At 41.2% G+C, this 14,936-nt stretch overlaps 1 protein-coding gene across 4 annotated transcripts in view; it reads left to right on the forward strand.

The window, feature by feature from the left end:
• Positions 1–14,936, forward strand: part of SAP130 (Sin3A associated protein 130) — a 74,201-nt gene that overhangs the window by 41,567 nt on the left and 17,698 nt on the right. For all 4 annotated transcript variants that reach the window (XM_065880575.1, XM_065880572.1, XM_065880573.1 and 1 more), the window contains 3 exons: positions 7,688–8,046; positions 12,127–12,375; positions 12,557–12,682. In XM_065880575.1, coding sequence (XP_065736647.1) covers positions 7,688–8,046; positions 12,127–12,375; positions 12,557–12,682 — 734 coding nt within the window. The remainder of the gene's footprint in view (positions 1–7,687; positions 8,047–12,126; positions 12,376–12,556; positions 12,683–14,936) is intronic.

The following is a 14,936-nucleotide window of genomic DNA, read 5'->3' on the forward strand; positions in this document are numbered from 1 at the left end:
AAACCTTAGACTCTCTTAATGGCTTGGACCAGCATGGAGGTAGTAAAAGTCTTCAGAAGAGTTCAGATTCTCAATATGTATTGAAGGTACAGCTGTCAGAATTTTCTGAGTGGAGAGAAAGGGAAGGAGGCAATGCTAGCTACCAATTTTTGCCTGAGCAACTACAGATAAGGAATTACCCTTTCTGAAGTGAGAAATAGCAAGGGGGAAATCAGGAGTTTACTTTTAGATATTTTATTTTGAGATATCCAAGTGATTAAACACACCCAAGTGGAGATGTCACGTGCATAGCTGGGTATATATTTCTGAAGTATATACAATTCTGGAATTGAAGATGGAGGTCCATGCTGCTGATTAAGATTTGGGAATTAAAGCAGGTACTGGCATACCTTGTTTTATGGCGCTTCACAGATACTGCCTTTTTTTTATAAATTGCAGGTTTATGGCAGCCCTACATCAAGCAACTCTATCAGTGCCATTTTTTTTTTTTTTTCAGCATTTGCCCACTTTGTGTCTCTATGTCACATTTTGGTAATTTTCACTGTATTTCAAACTTTTTCATTATTGTTATATCCGCTATAGTGATCTGTAATCAGTGATTTCTGATGTCACTGCTGTGATTCCCTGAAGGCTCAGATGATGGTTAGCTTTTTATAGCAAAAAAGTATTTTTTACAATTAAAGCATGTATATTGTGTTTTTTCAGGCATAATGCTGTTGCACACTTAATAGACTACAGTATAGTGTAAACATAACTTTTACATGCACTGAGCAACCAAAAAAGTTGTGTGACTCGCTTTATTGCGATATTCATTTTATTGCAGTGGTCTGGAGCCAAGCCTGCATCTCTAAGGTATGTTGTATGTATGCTTTAACACCATGAGAGTGGAAAAGCTCCCACTGACAGTGAGTATAAATAGAGAAGTGGTACAAGGACCACACCTTAGGACATAACCATCTTTAGAGGTCAGGAAAGTACAAAACCAGAAAAGGAGACTGTATTCCTGTACTGTGTTATGTTCCCAGACAGGCTGGTGCCATAATTAAGTCCTCAATTAATGAACATTTAAGTTATTTCCATTTATCACTGCAATAAACATTGCTGCGGTGAATCTCACTATCTATCATTGAGCCTCATTGCAGACATTTCTCAGGGGTAGATTTCTGGAAGCAGCATTGACGGGTCAAAGTAAACATGCAGTTTAAATTCTGATTTCCAATCGCTCCTCCTCTTTACATGCTTACAAGATACGTGTTCCCATCTCCTGCACGTTCTGGCCAACACCAGGTATTAAATTTGCAAACGTAATACACTTATTTTCAGTGTTTAAGATTTTTTTTTAAAACAAAGTAGCGTATGGAGTTATTTTTAAAGCGGTAGGAAAAAAGTAGTTCATGAAGGTGAAGAGCACACTGTGATGTATCAATACAAAAGTTTATCCCTTGTGAGAAAAACGTGCAGAAACTTGGGTGAGGGGGGGCTGTTGTAGACTCTTTCCTGGGCTTAGTATGGTTCAGAGAAGCTGTGGGGTGGGCCCCATACAGGCACCCAGGCTGGCCTCTTTTTGCAGTTGGCAGTCTGTTTCTGTGGCACCTGAAAGAAGAGAGTATTTGGATTGTGAAAAGCAACCAGCTGAAAGAGCAGTTTTCCTACCCTCCCACGCCCAAGGAGTCTCACATAAATGGCTGTTTCTTGGAATAGCCCAACTCATTTACCGACGAGTAATAACAGAAGGATTGATGGGAAAATAAGTTTAAAAAGTAGGAAAAAAGCAACAAAATATACTAGTTTGTTCACTGAGAACACTCACCAGAAAAACATTTACAGGGAACAGATGAAATTTATAACAGAATATTTGACTGTGAATAGAAATTACTTAACGAAATAGCCACCACTTTTATGAAACAGAACACAAGGATGAAATACAAAGACTCCCAAGAATAAATGAGAAAACATAAGGAGATGATACGTGAGTGGACAGAATTCAGTAAAGATCTAGAAGAAACCATCACAGAATGAAGTACAGTTAAAACAAAAAACAGTGTAGGCATAGAGGGTGGAAATGAAAAAAGTGAACAAAAATTTTAAAAGAAACAAAACAAAAACCATACAGAACATACTGTGATACAAGTAAGATCAAACATATACATGTCAACATCTCTGAAATCAATATATAACTTTAAATTGACTGCATGTTAATATCCTATTTTTTTTAAATATCCTATTTTTAATTATGTATTTTTAAGTTCACAAAATATTGGTGTATTGTATAATGTTGGCAACTTAGATTCACTGAAATACTGAAATAGACTGGTGTTGTGTAGAGATGCTAGTGGGTAGGTTAGAGGAAGGAGACTTCTCAATACATCTTTCGAAACGTGAGTACCAATATTTTTCAAAACAAAACGTTAAGAAAAGTTGAAATCTTAGAAAACAGTAGATTTAGAAAGTAAATCCAGACGCTAACAAAATAGATATAAAAATTGAATTTTAAAAGAAGTCACATAATACAATACTACAAGGCTACTATTCATGTTTGCTTAGGTTTTCCCTGCCAGCCACTAGTTCATCTTCAAACTCTCCACCAAACCTATAGAAAAGCTCTGAATAAAGGTGGACCTATAGATCTCTGTGTCATTTGTTCTTGGTAACATCCCTCCAGTCCGCATTGGTTGCTCTCTAGGCAACCAATATCATGTGGCAACTCCGAACATCAGACTCCCACCCCTCCCCGGGTTTGTTGCTGTTCCTTGTAGTTGTATAGTGACTTTTCTGAACTAATTCTTTAAAATCTATATCTTTGTCTAATGCAGCCACTGAAATCTACTAGGTTAACTTTGTAGTCAGCTAATGAAAGAACAGATTTTCTTCAATGCCTGGAACCAATAAGTCTCCATGTGTTTGCCAGAGAGCTCTGTGTGTGTCTTGGGTACCCTGTCAACACTTAGGCAGGCAGTTGACAGCTCTGCCTAAGCCCTCTCTTTCTGCTTGCACAGAGCCTCACAGTCAGCCAGAGGTGAGACTTAGGGCCTTCTCAGTTCTTCCCTGGGCGTGTGCTTAGCCCTGGGTATGCACACAGCCCTACATGTGCGTGTTGCTTCCTAGACTGCCAGAAATATGTCAGAGCTGTTCAAATCTCCTATGGATATTTCATTCTCCAGTTTTTCCTTTCACGTTTTTTGGGTAGCTTATTGTTTGCTTCAACTGTTATCATCCTCTCAGTCAGCTGGGAAACTGATCAATTGCCTCTAATATTTTCCAAAAACACACCTTGGGAAAAGGTCGTTTGCACTGACAAGCTCCAAGTCAAGTCAAATAAGACAGCCTTGCAAATGGGATCAAGCAGACAGGTCATATAATGGTAATTCTTTGGTGAAGAGGGTTTGTAGTGGCTCTGACCCCTCTGGTAGCTGCGAGGCTGCTGGTTTTCACTGTCAGTGTGGGCTGTTGGCTGATAAGTCTACTGTGGGGCTGGAAATGGAAGAATGGAAACAGTGCAAGTTAAAATGCCACAAAGTTTACTGTTCTTACCAAGATTCAGCCTCTTTTCTTGAATAGTTTTGCCAGATTGTTGAAAGCCTTTGGTTAATTTCTAGTTCTGAAAAAGTTGTTTCTGACTTCCTTTTTTTTTTTTTTTGCCAGTTTTTTGTTGCTTTTTTTTTTTTTTTTTGCGTTACGCGGGCCTCTCAATGCTGTGGCCTCTCCCGCCGCGGAGCACAGGCTCCGGACGCGCAGGCCCAGCGGCCATGGCTCACGGGCCCAGCCGCTCCGCGGCATGCGGGATCCCCCCGGACCGGGGCACGAACCCGCGTCCCCTGCATCGGCAGGCGGACTCCCAACCACTGCGCCACCAGGGAAGCCCTGTTGCTTTTATGAAAGGGAATTTTCAGAGATCCTAAGTCTCATATATTTTTGCTGATGTCTCTGGTTATTTTATCTCTTTTTTTTTTTTTTTTTGGTCGTGTTGGGTCTTTGTTGCTGTGCATGGGCTTTCTCTAGTTGCAGCGAATGAGGGCTACTCTTTGTTGCAGTGTACAGGCTTCTCATTGTGGTGGCTTCTCTTGTTGCGGATCACTGGCTCTCGGCACATGGGCTTCAGTAGTTGGGGCTCACGGGCTCTAGAGCGCAGGCTCAATAGTTGTGGTACACAGGCTTAGTTGCTCTGCAACATGTGGGATCTTCCAGACCAGGGCTCGAACCCATGTCCCCTGCATTGGCAGGCGGATTCTTACTGTGCCGCCAGGGAAGCCCTATTTTATCTTTTAATTGTCTTTAATTCCAGAATAATCCTTACCTCAACACCACCCTTATTTTTTAAAATGCTTATCTTGAAATAATTTAAGACACAAGAAGTTGGAAAAGTAGTACAGAAATTTCCCATGTACCCTTTTTCCAGCTTCCCCAAATCATTACATCTTACATGACTCTAGTACATTTTTAAAATGAAAAGACTGGCATTGATACAATACTGTTGACTTAACTACAGACCTCATTAGAATATCACCAGTTTTTATAATGTCCTCTTTTATTCCTTTGGTATATACTACTTTGAAATTTTATCACATGAATAGATTTGTATAACCACTGTTATAATCAGAATATGGAATTGTTTCATTACAACAAAGACGTTCCCTCATTTACAGTCACACCCTTCCCCCAACCCTAACTCCTTGCCATTCAGCTGTTCTTCATCACTATAATTTTGTCATTTTGAGAGTTTTATGTAAATGGAATCGCATAATTATATATATAATTATATAGCTTATTTTCACTTGGCATAGTACATTTGAGAGTCTATGCCAAGTTGTAGCATTGCAGTACTGTTTTGGTTGAGCACTGTTTTATCATATGGATGTAGCACAATCTGTTTATCTGTTCACTCATTGAAGTACATTGGGGTTGTTTCTAGTTTGGGGCTATTACAAATAAAGCTGCTGTAAACATTCATGTACAGTGCTCTGGGTAGACCACATTTTCCACCCATTTTCATTTCTGTAGGATAAAAATCCCAAGAGTGCAGTTGCTGAGTTGCATTGTACGTGTATATTTTTAGTTTTATAAGAAACCTCCAAACTGTTTTCCAGGATAACTGGACCATTTAAAATTCATACCTGCAACATAGGAGATCCTTTTATTATACAACCCTGCTAAACTCCTTTATTAGTGTTAGAAGGTCCTTGTTTGTTTTTTAATTTTATTTATTTTTGGCTGTGTTGGGTCTTCGTTGCTGCACGCAGGCTTTCTCTAGCTGCGGCGAGCGGGGGCAGCTCTTCATTGCGGTGTGCGGGCTTTTCATTGCGGTGGCTTCTCTTGTTGTGGAGCCAGGCTCTAGGCACGCGGGCTTCAGTAGTTGTGGCATGTGGGCTCAGTCGCTGTGGTTTGCAGGCTCTAGAGCGCAGGCTCAGTAGTTGTGGTGCACGGGCTTAGTTACTCTATGGCATGTGGGATCTTCCCAGCCCAGGGCTCGAGCCCGTGTCCCCTGCACTGGCAGGCGGATTCTCACCCACTGCGCCACCAGGGAAGCCCTAGAAGGTTTTTTGTAGAAATAGTTGCTCCACATTCTTTCCTGCAGTTGGTATCATAGGGTATTATATTTTCACCATTCTGATATGTGTGTGGTCGTGTATCATCGAAGCTTTCTTTGCATATCTCTAATGGCTAATAGTGTTGAACATTTTCTTGTGTGCTTATTAGCCTTCTGAATATTTCCTTTAGCAAATTGTTCATTATTCATGTGTTGTGCCCATTTTTAATGGGATTATTTGTTTTCTTAGTGTTGAGTTTACAGACTTCTTTGTATTTTCTACATATAACTCCTTTATTAGATACGTGTTTTGTTTTCGTTTTTTTAACCATCTTAAGTGTATATTTCAGCAGTATTAAGCATATTCCCAGTGCTGTGCAACCATTCTCCAGATATTTTTCATCTTGCAAAACTGCAGCTGTATACCCGTTTTACAGCAACTCCCCATTGTCTCTCATTTCAACCCCTGGAAACCACCATTCTGCTTTCTTTTTCAGTGAATTTGACTACTCTAGGTAGCACATATAAATGGAGTCCTACAGTATGGTCACCCCTCGGTACTCTCTTGGGGCATTGGTTCCATGACCTGCACCCCTGCATATATCAAAATCCATGGAAGTTCAAGTCCCTTATGTAAAATGGCATAGTATTTTCATGTAACCTGCACATCTCCAGATTACTTATAATACCTAATACAATGTAAATGCTGTGTAAATAGTAGCCAGCATGCACCAAGTTAAAGTTTTGCTTTTTCGAACTTTCTGGAATTTTTTGTTCCTAAATATTTTCCATTCACTGCTTGTTGAATCTGCAGATGTGGAGCCTGTGGGTATAGAGGGCCGACTGTATTTTTGTGATTGGCTTATTTTACTTAGCATAGTATTCTCAGATATATGCAGTATGTGCTTTGCAGATATATTTTTCAGTCTCTGCCTTGTCTTTTCAATCTCCCAAAATGGTCTTTAGCAAAGCAAAAGTTTTTATTTTATTTTATTTATTTATTTATTTTTTTGCGGTACGCGGGCCTCTCACTGTTGTGGTCTCTCCCGTTGCGGAGCACAGGCTCCGGACGCGCAGGCTCAGCGGCCATGGCTCACGGGCCCAGCCGCTCCGCGGCATGTGGGATCCTCCCAGACCGGGGCACGAACCCATGTCCCCTGCATCGGCAGGCGGACTCTCAACCACTGTGCCACCAGGGAAGCCCAAAAGTTTTTAATTTTGATGAAGCCCGATTTATCAGTTTTTTGTGCTTTTGGTATCATGTCTAAGAACTCCAGTCATAAAAGTTTTATAGTTTTACATTTTTACGTTTAGATTTATGATCCTTGTTTAGTTCATTTTTGTATATGGTGTGAGGTTTTGGTCAATATTGAATTTTTTTGCCTATATAAGTCCTGTTGCTTGGGGCCTTGAACTTGAGGGGTATTGTCTTGTGTTGCTTTTGATATTCTGAATTTTCAGCAGTAGTATATAAATTTTCAGCAGCAGTAATATAAATCAGTAAAGCTTTACAGCTATCAAATGAAATATTTTACTTAAAAAAATGTTTGAGAAGAATTTGTAATGACATCGATGACTTCTTATAAAACTGAAAAAGAATATACATTTTTGAAGACTGTATTTGTAGTTACTTTAGATGTCTGAAGTATTTCTGGTAAAACATACCGGAATGTTGTGGTGACCCTGGGTAGAGGGCTGGGTGTTCGAAGTGGAGGGAAGTTATTCTCCATTTGTATTCTTTTCGATCTTTTCCATGTGCATGAGTTTCCTGTTTTATAAGAAGTAGGTTTACAAATGACATATGAAGTGTGAGTATAGTTGTTATTAAAAAAAAAAACCTCCTAAGGCAACATATGCAATAATGAATTCTTGGAGGGAAAAATACACTAATGTAATGAAAATTGGTTGTCTTTCAGTGATGTGACTTTGATTTCTTTAAAGTGTTCTTCGTTTTCTAAATTAATTTTATTACTGCCTATAAAAACGATGGGGATGGTTCTGAAACTTGAATTCCCTTTAAAAGTTACCCTAAAGTTCAACTTTTAAAATCAAGGAATAGAGTTTTAGTTGTACTGTGTGTTGTACAAAAAGAATTGGACAGATATTCACCTTCTGAGATGATGCAGGTTAAGGCAACTTTCTGTGTTTGCTTTTGTGTTTCAGTGCCAAACCCAAGTCAGAGATCCACGTATCGATGGCCACTCCAGTCACTGTGTCTATGGAGACCATGTCCAATCAAAATAATGATCAGCCCACCGTTGCAGTCCCACCCACCACTCAGCAGCCTCCACCAGCCATTCCAACTATGATTGCAGCAGCTAGCCCCCCGTCACAACCAGCGGTTGCCCTTCCGACCATTCCTGGAGCAGTTCCCGTCACTCCACCCATCACCACCATTGCCACTGCCCCTCCACCGCCAGTGGCTGTGGGCAGCAGTCTCTCCTCCGTTTTGGGCCCTCCTGTACCTGAGATGAAAGTTAAAGAGGAAGTGGAACCAGTGGACATCATGAGGCCAGTTTCTGGTAAGTTCATTCACAGTATGCTCTTTGCTGGCAGTTGCTTCTTCCCCTTGTCCTAACTCTCCTCAGAGTCCAAACTCTTGTGTGACCCTCAGCCAGGAAGCCTGACGCCTTGATGCCCATTTGAAACTTGTATTTCATTGGTTTTTAATAAATAGGAGAAAGCATTACGCTCCTTTTGAAAACTAAAACCATACTGCTACCCTTTTATAGTTAATTTTCTCACCAAAATCTTGAAAAAGATTATTATTTCCCCAAGAATATCTTTGAACATAGCTTCTTGTATTCATTAAGAAAATATTGCCACGTAAAAGGGGTTCACAATACAATGATAGCTAAGTGCTGATTAGTTTACAGTGTGTTCCCTGCCAATTTTTGTTGCCTTGTGTATGCAATGAAGTAAGATTTGTGTCGTAGAAAGTAGTCTCTTGATAAGTTTATTTGTGATTAGTAAAATCTCAAAACTACCATTACCCCCTCCCTCTTCTCAGCTCTAAACTTCTAGTTTGTAAAAGGCAGGTCACTTTAAAGGTTTTCTTTTTGTTTGGTTGGTTTTCTGTTATTTTAATAACTTACGTGTAATCTTATTTTTCCTGACTACAAAAGTAACATTCAGTGTATGAAATTTATAAAATACAGAGAAAGCCAAAGTGGAAAACAAGTCAGTTTGTCCCATAGTTACCCAGTATTACCCTCTTAACCATTCGGCATGAAGGCCCCCATCTCCCCTGCCGTCTGTTCAGTTATGAGGTGTGGTCATGCTGTGTCTACAGTTTTTAAACCTGCTGTGTATTTATTTGCTTATTTATTTTCATTTTATTATGCCAGGAAATATCCTTCTATGGCACCCATATTTAGCCTCAGCACTTCCATTGAAAGGTACTGTGGATAACCCTGGAGGGGAAAGGAAATGGTCTCACTTTTGCGGTTCATCTGCTCTTTCAACGTTCTGGGTACTTCCTCTTAACCTCTCGGTACTAGGAAGTTGGCAGTAGTCCTTCCTCAAACTGTAGGGCTCTGCACCGGCCTTTGTCCTGTAGGGCTCCGCACCAGGCACTAATGATACAACCTTGTACAAAACAAGCACAACTCCATCCTCTTGGAGCTTACCTCCTCGCAAGGGCAACAGACGGTAAAATGAAGTAGAGACAAAATATAAGGGAAAGTTAGGGCTGGAGCTGTGATTTTTAAGAATGTTTTAAAGGAAAGGCCTTACTGAGGAAATGATCTTTGAGCGAAACGTTAAAGAGATGAAATGCTGGCCATGAGGATATCTGGAAGAAGGTCATTTCAGACCGGGAGAGCAGTAAATGTAAAAGCCTGGCGTGCTCAAAGAATAGCAGAGGCAACAGCAGATGGAGCTCAGTAAATGAGGGGAGCGGGATGGACAAGGTCAGAGAAACAGGGTCAAGACTGTGAGAGCCTGTGGGCCACTGTAAGGCCTTCGGCTTTGCTGAGGGAGGTGGGAGCTATTAGAGGGTTCCGAGCAGAAGAGAGACTTGAGCTCACTTCCGTTTTTAACAGACCACTCTGGCTGCTCTGTGGGAAAAAGACTGGGAACAAGGGTGGAATTAGGGAGATGTGTTTAGAGCCTGCTGCATTAATTGCAGGGACCAGTGAAGGTTTCAGCCAGGGTAGTAGCAGTACCAGTAGTATGAAGTGGTGAGAGTCTAGATATATTATTGAAGTAGAACTGAGAGGATTTCTTTATTAAGATGGAATGTTGTGTGTGAGGAACGGCATCAGAGGCAACTATAAAGTTTTTGGCCTTAGTGTATGGAAGCATAGAGTTGCTGGCAGTTGAGGTAGGGGAGGGTGCGGCGGCGGGGGCGGGGGGCTCCATTGTGTAGGGAGAGATCAGGAGTTAGTTTTTAATCTTATCCATTAAGTTAGATCTTAATGGATAAGATCATCTGAGGAATGAGCGCACGATAAAAAACAGAAGCAGTTGTGAACTGAGCCTGGGGCACTGCACCATTTTGAGGAGGGAGAGGAGGCCGAAGCTAGCAAAGGAGACTTAAGTGGAGGGGCCAGAGTGATAGGGAGAAAGCGTAGAGTGTGATGTCCTAGAAAGCCAGGACAAGGGTCATGACTGATGAGAGATCAAGTAAGGTAAGAACTGAGCAGGACCATTGGATTTAGCAGTATGAAGGTCACGCAGATCTCGAGAAGAGCAGTTTCCACGTAATGATATTGGCCACAGCATCATGGGAAGTGGATTCAAGAGAAAGCTGGGAAACAACTTAGAGACAGGGAGTATAAACAGCACTTGAGGAGTTGGTTATAAAGCGCTAGAAAAAGGAAGGGCAATATCTGAAGGGAAATGATGCCAAGAGGAAGTTATTTTTAAGACAGGACAAATGAGTTTTGTATGTTAATGGGACTGATCCAGTAGAGGGGAAAGAAGTGATGATGCAGGAAAAAGAGATGAATTCCTGGAGCGATGTCTGAGGAGGTGAGAGTGGGTGGGACGTATTGTGTATGTGAAGGAATCTGTGTCTGCTGAAATCACAGAGAGAAAGGAAGTGCCTGGTCACAATGCATGTAAGTAGGTATAGCTGGTGGGAATTTATGGACATTTCCTTCTGATTATTTCTATATTTTCCAGTAAGCTAGAGAGCAGGGTCATAGCTGAGGGTAGGGGTGATATAGGAGGTGTTGAGGGTGAACGGACTTGGCAGATGCGGGAGGATCGTCCAGGAGCAAGGGCCTGCTCGAGGTCAGCAAGCATGCTAACAGGACACCTGTGCCCGTTGCTGTGTGTTTTTCTCTGGCCACACTCAGCTGCAGAGGTGCAAACTAGTTGGAGAGTTGGATTTAACCTGTTGTGCTTTTTGCTCAGTGAGTACAGTGAAGCAAAAGAAAGGACAATAAACGAATAAAGTGAATAAAATTAATGGGAGAATTAAAACCCAGTGATAGGAGAGAGTGGACATTTGAGGGATGAGTGACAGCAAATAAGTGGTATGATTAATGGATAATAGTTCCTAATGGGGTCTAGGAATTGTTGGAGGCAAGTTACTAAGAGAAGTGACCTAGAAAGATAGTTGGGCTATCTTTGGGCTGGAAAGTCAGATGCTAGAAATTGAGATGTGATGACAGAGTGAAGGGTATGACTGTTGGGAGTGGGTGGCTGAGGAAGGGTGGAGGGAAAGGATAGGCCAAGGATATATGGTATAGAAGAGTTGAGATGAAGTTTTCTCATGATTTGTGTGTCCCCAGACATGTGATCCATACAAGCCCAAACAAATGATGTTAACGTTGTACTGAGAATGCTGCTTATCTGGGGGCAGTGGACTGTGGTAGTTAAATAGTCCAGGCTCCGAAGCCAGACTGCCTCCGTCAGCTCCCAGCTGTCCCACTTCCTACTTGTGTGATTTGTGCCACGTTTTCTCATCTTTAAATTGGGGCATAATATAATGCCTACTTGCTCAGATTACTTTTAAGATTATATCAGTTAATGGGTTATCTCCTAGAAATCAATGCTCAAAGGCTTGAAAAACAGTGGCTTGAACATGTACGGTTTTATTGTCTCCCTTGGAGCGAATCCTGAGGCAGACAGTCCAGGCATGGTATGTGGACTCCATAAAATCATTAGGGATCCAGGCTCCTGTCACCCCTAGCATTTGACCCTCATGCTCTTGATTCAAGATAGCTGCTGGAACTCCAGCTATCCCATCTGAGTTCCAGGGTCACAGGAGGAAGACGAGGAGTGGGTCGTGCCTTCTTTCTTTTAAGGAAACTTCTTAAAAGTGCTACAGAGCACTTGTATTTTCATTTCAAAAGGCCACAATGAACTGTAAGGGAGACTAGTAAATACGGTCTTCCAGCCAAGTGACAGTGTGCCCATTTCAAAGTGAGTGGTGCTCGTGCTAAGGGAGGTGAAGATGTGAGGTATTAGAAAGCAGTTGGCAGCCTCTGCCACAGTTGGAGTGCTTAGCATAGCGCTGGGCATGTCGGAAGACTCCATAAATGTTAGCTCTTTTTCCTGTCTTCCTCATCTTTCTCATTGATGGAAATCAAGTGACACTTTCCACTGTGTTTGGGCTCTCATGCATGTGTGCACCCTTTTTCCTATGACAGCAGTTCCCCCCCTGGCTACCAACAGTGTGTCTCCGTCTCTTGCATTGCTGGCTAACAACCTGTCCATGCCTACAAGTGACCTACCACCCGGTGCTTCGCCAAGGAAAAAGCCTCGGAAGCAGCAGCACGTGATTTCAACAGAAGAAGGGGATATGATGGAGACAAACAGCACTGATGATGAGAAGTCCACTGCCAAGAGTCTTCTGGTGAAGGCAGAGAAGCGCAAGTCTCCTCCCAAGGAGTATATCGGTAATGCTCACTTGAGCTAAATTTTGTCACGAGAAGCTTCCCACTTAAGTCAGGGGTCCATCCCCGAGGCTGTTTACATAGCCAGATTGCACTTACGGCTTACCTGCAGGAATTATACCAGGAAGATTGTTGCAAATAGATAGTAAGCTATTTAATGTCTTCTTTTTCTTCTCTTGAATAGATGAAGAAGGTGTGAGGTATGTCCCAGTGCGTCCAAGACCTCCCATTACCTTGCTCCGTCACTATCGGAACCCCTGGAAAGCTGCATACCACCACTTTCAGCGGTACAGTGACGTCCGGGTCAAAGGTCAGTTTCCCCAGAAATGTTCGGTGTTAACACTTGCAATGGGTCTTTCACTCAGCTATATTGAAATCACAGTAGAATAGAAAAACAGAATCACAGTTTCCCAGTTTCAAAAAGAACCATAAGTTTTTGTTATAAAATCTCAAGACTTTATTGTTTAACTTAGATAGAATACACAGTTGAGCATAAAATTTGGAAAATTATCCTTTGCCTCAGAAAGCTTTGTGTACTTTACTGGAAACACAGTCTAATGAATAAATGACAACATGTGTTGCCAGCTCCCCAGGTGGTCACAGATGACCTCTTTAGCCCTCAAAGTGGTTGAGGAAGAGCTATACTAGACTGTTACTGGACATGGTCCACAGTAGTTCCAGGATGCTCAGATATACATGTGTGATAAGCCCCAGGAAGTATATTTTCCAAAAGACCTTTTGTTCAACATATGTGAAGCTCTTGGAATGGTCCAGTGCAAGCACTCAGTGAATGTCTTTGTGGTTTTGAACTTGAGAATAACATTCTCATTCATTAACCCACTTATAATAAAAATGGCTGATAGTACTTTGCGAATATCTGCAAATATTTCTATGGATAGACTTTGTGTCATTAATCTCAAATATAATCATTGCACAGAGAAGTGTAAGTTTTCAGAGAATTGGTCATATTTCCCATTCCCTCAAATAAACTTTACTTGGAAGCTTCCTTGAAGCCTCAAGATGAGTCTGATTTGGATGGTACTGACTAATGCCTATCAGCAGGAGTGAAGGTCCTGACAGTTCACTATCTGAATGGAAGTACAGAGGTGGCTGCTCTGCCCAGCTTTTCTTCCTCACAAGTACACCCTGAGGATTGAAAAGAGGGTGAGATTTCGAAAGAGAAATCAGAGAATGTTGGCCTTTGGTGGAAGCAGGATATGAGCCACCAGACATTTCTTCACACCACAGGAATTCCATATCGTAGCAGGAAAATATTTACAGTTTTCCCTGGCAACATTTTAAGCCATAAAAGATTCTTATTGCTTATTGGAACTCACTCTTCAAAAGCTATCTCAGGGAAGGTGATTTGACAGCTGAAAATACTGATGATTCCTAAATCTTCTGTTTGGATATGTACATATTAATCACCTTGTGCCAAGTCTCTTGACTATTAAACTTTAATTGAACTGTTTTGCCTAAGCTTTAAAGTCATATTCATACAAAGAAATAAAGGTGGAGTACTGAAAACAGGTAACTCACAGGGAGGAAAGAAAAGAGAAGAGAAATAGGGGAATAAGAAGCACAGAAAACAAATAATAACATGGCAGGCTTAGCCTTACATATCAGTAATTACCTTAAATGTAAATAGTCTGGAAGTACCAATTAAAACACAGATGGGCAGAGAGGATAAAAAAAAAGATCCAACTATATTATGTCTGTAAGAAACTTCAGATACAGTGGGTCAGTAGAGTGACAGTAAAAGGGTGGAAAAATATGTACAATGCAAAAACTAATCAAAAAACAAGAGTAGTTATAGTAATATCAAATAAAAGTAGACTTCAGAGGAAAGAAAATTACTAAAAATGAAAAAAGGTATTACATACTGATTAAAACTATATAGGCAACAAAAATCATGAGCTTCAGAATATATGAAGCAAAAACAGCTGAAAGGAGTATAGGCAAATGTGCAGTCATAGTTAGACCTTCGACACCCTCTTCTCGGCAGTTGATAGAAGTACTTGACAGAAAATCAGAAGGATATACAAGAAGTGAACACCACGAACCAACATCTAGTAGACATTATAGGACACTAGAACTGCAGCAGAATACATATTCTCTCAAGTGCACACAGAACATGTAAAGACAGACCATATTTAGGATCATAAACCTCAACAAATTAGGGAGAATTGAAATCATATAGAAAAATATAAAGTATCTTCATTGACCATAATGGAATCAAACTAGAAACCAGTGACAGATAAAACCTCCAAGCCATGGATTAAGCAACACACTTCTAAATAATGGGTCAAAGAGGAATTCTAAAGGGGAGTTTTTAAAAATACTTAAAACTGAATGAAGATAAAAGAACAACATACCAAAATATGTGGAAGGCAACTAAAGCAGTGCCAACAGGAAAATCTATAGCACTAAATGTTTATATCAAAACAGAGGAGGAGGGCTTCCCTGGTGGCGCAGTGGTTGAGAGTCCGCCTGCCAGTGCAGGGGACATGGGTTCGTGCCCCGGTCCGGGAAGATCCCACATGCCGCGGAGCGGTTGGGCCCGT

This window comes from Phocoena phocoena, chromosome 7, assembly GCF_963924675.1.
Source record: "Phocoena phocoena chromosome 7, mPhoPho1.1, whole genome shotgun sequence".
Taxonomy (NCBI): domain Eukaryota; kingdom Metazoa; phylum Chordata; class Mammalia; order Artiodactyla; family Phocoenidae; genus Phocoena; species Phocoena phocoena.